Below are 6,677 nucleotides of genomic sequence, written 5' to 3' on the forward strand. Positions count from 1 at the left end.
GAAGGGGGAGGGGGGGAGAGCAGGGGTGAGGGAGGTTTTGAGCGTGAGGAAGGGTGTGAGCATGGGGAGGCCTGAGACTGGGGGAATGGACCGCAAGGCCAGCCTGGATGAGGTGTTAGCAGAAGCTGGCTGGGTCTGGACAGGAGGGGGTGGGCAGGGGGCGGGGGGCACCTTATCTCTTGCAAGTGGGCGGTGCCGTTAGATCTAGTTTCAAGGCTTTGTGGCTGAAACGGGAGCCCACGCCCGCCACAGCTGGCCACCTGCCTCTCTCCTGACTCCCGTGCAAGGCCAGTAATGCAACCCAGGAGAAAGCCGCAGGGCGCCCTGGGTCCCCACCCCCTTCTCCGGCCACCCTGTGGCTGTGCATAGCCACCCAGCAGACCCTATGCAGGTAAGAGACCTGGGCTCAGGTTGGCTGGGAGGGTGGGGGCCCGGGGCTGGGCCAGGGGGGTCCTGCGGGAAAAGGAGCCTGCCCGGCTGGCACCCACATGAACCAGAGGTGCACAGACCCTGGTGTCTGCCTGTGCCCCGGTGCCACCCTCCCTCCCAGGTCTGCATGCACCAGCCCCACAGACCCAGCACCTGACCTCTGGGGTGGGCTCCTGGGGCCAGCACCCCATCCAGGCAGACGGTCCCCGAGGCGGGATGTCCACTGCTGGCTTCCCTCTTGGCAGGATGCTGCAGCCAGAGGGCCCCCAGGCCTCGGAGGAGGGGGGCCCCCGCAGGAGAGACTGCATCATCTGCTGCTCAGCCTATGACCTCTCCGGGCACCTGCCCCGCCGCCTCTACTGCGGACACACCTTCTGCCAGGCGTGTGTGCGGCGACTGGATGCCCCAGCACCCAAGCAGCGCTGGATCCCCTGTCCACAGTGCCGCCAGAGCACGCCCACGCCTCGTGGAGGGGTGCCCATGCTGGACCTGGATCTGGCTGCTTTCCTGGCGGTCAAGGCTGAGCGGGAGCCGGCAAGACTGGAACCCCTACCCCTCACCTCCCTCAAAGGCAGCAGCATCACTCAGCAGCCAGCTGGACTGTGCCCTGCCCTGGGTCCCCAGCCCCACTTCCCTCCACCCAGATACTGCTGCTGGGGCTGTGGCAGCCTCTGCTGCCCACCCCTAGGCAGCCCTGAGGTCTGAACTCTGCCCATTCCCACCCCTGCAGGGGAAATGCCTGCCTTGGAACCCCTGACCATGCACCATCATGGGCTCAGCCCACTCAGAACCACCTGGCAGTAGCGTCCTGTACGCAGCTCTGTGGGGCCCAGCAGGGTGGTGTCTGTCATCCCAGGCCACAGCCTAAGGTTGGGGGCTGGGAGGTTCTGCAGGAGGCTAGTGACCTCCCACCTGTCCTGGCCACAATTACCAGACCCCAGACTAGCCCGACCGGGTGTGCCTGGTGAGGACACTGCTGACTGAATGGGTGGCAAGCCTGACTTGGGCCTAGATGCAGTGCAAAGGATGGCTCCCAAGAGGATGCAAAGGCCAGTCCCGGAGGCCTGGGCTGCAGGCTGGAGGGGCAGGGCCGATCCAGCTATGCCTTGCGGGCTGCCCAGAGCAGGTCTCCCCTCTCCCACAGACATCCCCAGGGTGTACCAGGAGGGTGGCAAGACCACCTCCTTCCTCCCTGCCCTGCACGGCAGCCCTGTGAATTCACCCACTCAACAAAGCTCATGGAGTTCCACTGTGTGTCAGGTGCAGTTCCGGGAGGGTCTCGTACAGGCACGAAGCCATGAGGGCATTAAAGAGGACGTCTCGGGCCAGGCGCGGTGGCTCAAGCCTGTAATCCCAGCACTTTGGGAGGCCAAGACGGGCGGATCACGAGGTCAGGAGATAGAGACCATCCTGGCTAACCCGGTGAAACCCCGTCTCTACTAAAAAATACAAAAAAACTAGCCGGGCGAGGTGGCGGGCGCCTGTAGTCCCAGCTACTGGGGAGGCTGAACCAGGAGAATGGCGTGAACCCGGGAGGCAGAGCTTGCAGTGAGCCGAGATCCGGCCACTGCACTCCAGCCTGGGCGACAGAGCGAGACTCCGTCTCAAAAATAAATAAATAAATAAATAAATAAATAAATAAATAGGACGTCTCAGCGGGGCCTGCTTGAGGTCTCACAGCCCACTTGATCTCATCCTTGGCTAAACCTTTCCCGGCTCCCAGCAGCCACCACATAGACCCTTTTGAGGGGCCGGGGCCGGGGCCAGGGCTGGGGCTGGGGCCAGAGACTGTGGACAGCAGTGACCACCCTCCCCCCCCCACACCCACTGGAAGGAGCTGTCACTCGGGAGCCCCAGCGAAGGACTGTGGCCCCCACCCCCAGAGCAAGGGCGCAGGAGGGAGACTGAAGAGAATTTGCTGAGCGGACACCCAGAAGTTTCTACCTTCTCCAGGGCAAAGTCCCCACGCACACAGCGGGGGCTGGGTGGCAAGCAGAGCAGGGCACCAGCAGCCCCTAGGCAGGGTGAGCCTCCTCCGGGGGAGCTGCCCCACACCCCAGGGCAGGAAGAGGCCCAGTCCTCCTGGGGGACACCCCACAGGCGCTCAGGCCAGCTGGGATTCTGCAGGGGAGAGCTGTGCGCTGGGCCAGGCAGTGGGTGGGGAAGGTGGCTTGGGGGGCTCTGTCTTCCTCCCTCTGCAGATGGAGGCTGCCAGCTATACCAGGGCCGAGCCCGCTAACAGCCTGCTGGGCCCAACCCTACCCTGAACCCGGATCTGAACCCTCTGACCTCGGACTGGGTGCCCTCCCTGGCTACATGAAAAAGCCCATCCTCCACCACCACCTGGTGCAAAGGGCTTCCTTCCCCTGCTCTGCCGGTGGCAGGGATGACCCTAAGAAGGTCTGGGGAGCCCTGGCCGGGCGCAGTGGCTCACGCCTGTAATCCTAGCACTTTGGGAGGCCAAGGTGGGCGGATCACCTATGGTCAGGAGTTCGAGACCAACCTCAACATGAAGAAACTCCGTCTCTACTGAAAATACAAAATTAGCCGGGCGTGGTGGCTCATGCCTGTAATTCCAGCTGCTCGACAGACTGAGGCAGGAGAATTGCGTGAACCTGGGAGGCAGAGGTTGCGGTGAGCCGAGATCGTGCCATTGCACTCCAGCCTGGGCGACAAGAGCGAATCTCAAAAAAAAAAAAAAAAAAAGGTCTGGGAGCCCTGAGATGCATGGAAGTGGGGGGCTGGCATCTCCCGACCCCCGGGCAGCCCCAGCCATGCTCTAGCATCCTGCCTGGCTGGGTGTGGGTGTGGTATGTCTCTTGGGTCACACGGATGCCTGCTGCAGATGCCCAGTACCAAGGGCAGGTGCCCTGCCCTGCAGTGCCCTTGGCCTAATTCGGAGCCCACCCCTGGGAGAAGCCCCACTCTGGGAGGGTTGGGCTGGGGTTTGGAGGTCCTAGTCACAGAGGGACAGGACGGAGACAAGGCCTAGGGCCCTTGGGGCCGGGGGGAACCCCCATGGGGACCTGGGCTGTTGGGTAAACATTAATGGGCTCAGTACCCAGCAGATCATGTGCGCGATCAGGGGATCTTTGACCTGCAACTGCTCCCACCCCGTGCCTCCTCCCTGCAGGTGCCCCTTACCACCCACACAGGTAGGAGCTCCTAGGGCCAGGCTGGGGCCCAGGGACAGTGAGGCCGAGGCTGGGTGGCCTCCAGGCCCAGGGCTTGGGCCCCATCCTAAGCCTCCAGGACCCAACGGCAAGAGACGTCAGGCTTGGGCAGGAGGAGGGAGGGTGAAGCAGAGGACGCCTGGACCTGAGCCCAGGGCACTAGGTGGAGGGGTCCAGGCGGGGGGCGCAAGGGGTGGGGTGACCAGGCCCAGGAGGCTGAGGAAGCAGCAGCTTCGGGGCCAGGAGCCTTGAGGTGGTGTGAGGACCCCACCTGCTTCCCATCACCAGGGTGTGGGGCCCTTATCAAGACGAGACGTCACTGTTTAGTATCAAATGCCAAAGTCTAAGTCGGGACCATCCGGTGTCCCTGATGACACCAGATAAAAGAGGTCTTCAGGTTCCCCAGCTCACGGCCACTTCCAGCCTGAGCCCTGGCACCCTGCACCCTCGGCACTAGCCAGGCCTTACAGTCAGGACCAGCAAGGGAACCGGGGAGCCGGGGCCCCCTGGAGTCTACCCCTGAAACTGGACTGGGCTCGCCTGACAACTGCCTGAGGTCATTCTAGCCATCCCCCTGGGGATGGAGGAAGGGAGGTGGTCACTGAGGCCTGCAGTGGGGAGGGAGAGAGGGTGGCCAAGGGCTCAGTTCAGGGGACCTGGGGCGTGAATCCAGCCTGTGAGGTCAGGGCTGGGGCATGGGGAAATGTCTCTGACACGTGCGTCTCCCCCAGCAGATCCGGGCCTGGGCCTGGGTCTGTCCCTGCCCGAAATCCATGCCGAGTTCCCTCCCGGGCAGCCAGGTCCCCCACCCGACTCTGGACGCAGTTGACCTAGTGGACAGGACTCTGAGGAATGAAGGTACCAGCAGCCCCCATGACCCAGGCCTTGACCAGTCTGACCACCCACCCCCCAGGCACTGGGCAGAGACAGGCCAGGTTTCCTGCAGGCCTCCCGGGGAAACCACACGGCTCATGACGCCTCCCCTCAGGTCCAGCCCAGCTGGAGCCCCGTCTTCCCCGTTCCATTTCTGTCCCTACTCCAGGCCTCTTACACCTCAGCCCCTCCTCCGGCCTGTGCCCTTGTGCCCCCAGTTGGAGGGAGGTAGTCCTGGAAACAGCCACACTCAATTCCACCTCCGCAGGCACCTCCAGTTCTGCTCCAGCCTTGGAGGAGGGGGACACAGACCCCTGGGCCCTCTCTCAGCTGAAGGACACAAGCCAGCCCTGGAAAGGTGGGTCTGGAGGTGCCGGGGGTGGCAGGCTGGCAGACCTCTGTCCTCCATGGGACTGGGGAGACAGAGCAGGGTGGGGCCTGCCCAAACAGGCTGTGCGTGGGCAACCCCACTATGCAGGCCCCCTCTGGGGAGACACATGACCCTCAACCTGGCGTCTGTTCTGTCCTGGAGCAAACTGGCCACCTTTGCCTATCCGTCCCTCCCCTCCTGTTCCTGCGAGGGAGGGTCCCAAGGGCTTGGAAAGGCAGGGACCCAGGCCCTGCCCTGGGGGTTACGGAAGAGGAGGAAATGGGACCCAGCCCTGTTGGAGACGGAGGAGAGAGGGTGCGGAGGATGAGGGGCCTGGGAGGGAGACCAGTCAGGGTGGAGGGCCAGCCAGGGACAGCCTGCCCTGTGTCCTCAGAGCTCGGTGTGGCCGGCAGGCTGAGCCGCGTGGCCGGCAGCGTCTTCAAAGCCTGCGGGCTGCTCGGCAGCCTGTACTTCTTCATCTGCTCCCTGGACGTCCTCAGCTCCGCCTTCCAGCTGCTGGGCAGTGAGTGACGGGGCAGGTGCCCAGGGTGGGGCGGGCAGCCAGCCCTCCACAGCCTCAGCGCACCTCTCTTGCCGGTGTAGGCAAAGTGGCCGGAGACATCTTCAAGGACAATGTGGTGCTGTCCAACCCTGTGGCTGGACTGGTCATTGGCGTGCTGGTCACAGCCCTGGTGCAGAGTTCCAGCACGTCCTCCTCCATCGTAGTCAGCATGGTGGCTGCTAAGTGTGCGTGCACCCTCCCTCCCCGGGTGGTGGCGGGGGCAGGGTGGGCCGCAGGCTGACTCAGTCCCTCCACCGGCAGTGCTGACTGTCCGGGCGTCTGTACCCATCATCATGGGTGTCAACGTCGGCACATCCATCACCAGCACCCTGGTCTCAATGGCGCAGTCAGGGGACCGGGATGAATTTCAGAGGTGAGTTGCTGGTGGAAGGGCTGGGTGGGGCTGCAGTGGCAGCCGAAGCCCAGGCCCCCCCCCCCCCGCCTGACCCCGCCTACTCTCTGTGGCCACAGGGCTTTCAGCGGCTCGGCGGTGCATGGGATCTTCAACTGGCTCACGGCGCTGGTCGTGCTGCCACTGGAGAGCGCCATGGCCCTGCTGGAGAGGCTGAGCGAGCTGGCCCTGGGTGCTGCCAGCCTGTCGCCCGGGGCGCAGGCACCCGACATCCTCAAGGTGCTGACGAAGCCGCTCACACACCTCATCGTGCAGGTGAGGACGGCCCCCGCCCCTGCCCAGAAAGCCTGAGCAGGGCAGATGGGAGGAGGCGGAGGCGGCCCTGCCCTGATGGAGGGTCAGTGGAGGGTCTGGACCCTGTCCTGGGACAGGGGAGGAGAGGGCAGCAGTGGGCAGGGCTGGGCTGGACCCCATGGGCACCAGAGCCACAGGTGAGCCCTGAGGGAGGATCCAGCACACTCTCACGACCCCTCTGGCCCCCAGCTGGACTCCGACGTGATCATGAGCAGTGCCACAGACAACGCCACCAACCGCAGCCTCATTAAGCAATGGTGCGGCACCACGGGGCAGCCGGTGAGGCACCCAACCCCAGGCCCTCACTGACCCCCAACCTCCCACCTGCTGAGTCATCCCGCCCCACCCACCCTCGCCTTCAGTCCTCTGACCTCTTTCTGCCCACTGAGCCCATCCTGAGTCCTCCCTGCCCTCCCCAGACCCGGGAGAACAGCAGCCACTGTGGAGCCTTCGGCCCCTGCATGGAGAGGAACAGCACAGCCCCGGTGGACAGGCTGCCCTGTGAGGCCCGGCCCAGCCCAAACCCCCACGCCCCCCACACCCCCCACACTCCCCCTCACCCGC

General features: G+C 64.5%; 2 protein-coding genes across 2 annotated transcripts in view; both read left to right on the forward strand.

Annotated features, from left to right (window-relative positions):
• Positions 1-1,134, forward strand: part of RNF224 (ring finger protein 224) — a 1,668-nt gene extending 534 nt beyond the window's left edge. The window contains 2 exon segments of the mRNA XM_023227668.2: positions 675-727; positions 729-1,134. Coding sequence (XP_023083436.2) covers positions 675-727; positions 729-1,134 — 459 coding nt within the window.
• A 2,278-nt stretch (positions 1,135-3,412) lies between these two features.
• On the forward strand, positions 3,413-6,614 carry LOC111553081 (sodium-dependent phosphate transport protein 2C; the record flags this gene model as incomplete). The annotated part of the gene is made up of 9 exons (XM_031935061.1): positions 3,413-3,584; positions 4,334-4,460; positions 4,744-4,833; positions 5,240-5,368; positions 5,449-5,592; positions 5,669-5,780; positions 5,879-6,074; positions 6,303-6,392; positions 6,533-6,614. Coding segments are annotated over exons 1-9 (1,054 nt in total), but the record flags the coding sequence as incomplete, so codon positions are not given.
• Between the last annotated feature and the right edge of the window lie 63 nt (positions 6,615-6,677).

Source organism: Piliocolobus tephrosceles, unplaced genomic scaffold (assembly GCF_002776525.5).
Source record: "Piliocolobus tephrosceles isolate RC106 unplaced genomic scaffold, ASM277652v3 unscaffolded_26340, whole genome shotgun sequence".
NCBI classification, from domain to species: domain Eukaryota; kingdom Metazoa; phylum Chordata; class Mammalia; order Primates; family Cercopithecidae; genus Piliocolobus; species Piliocolobus tephrosceles.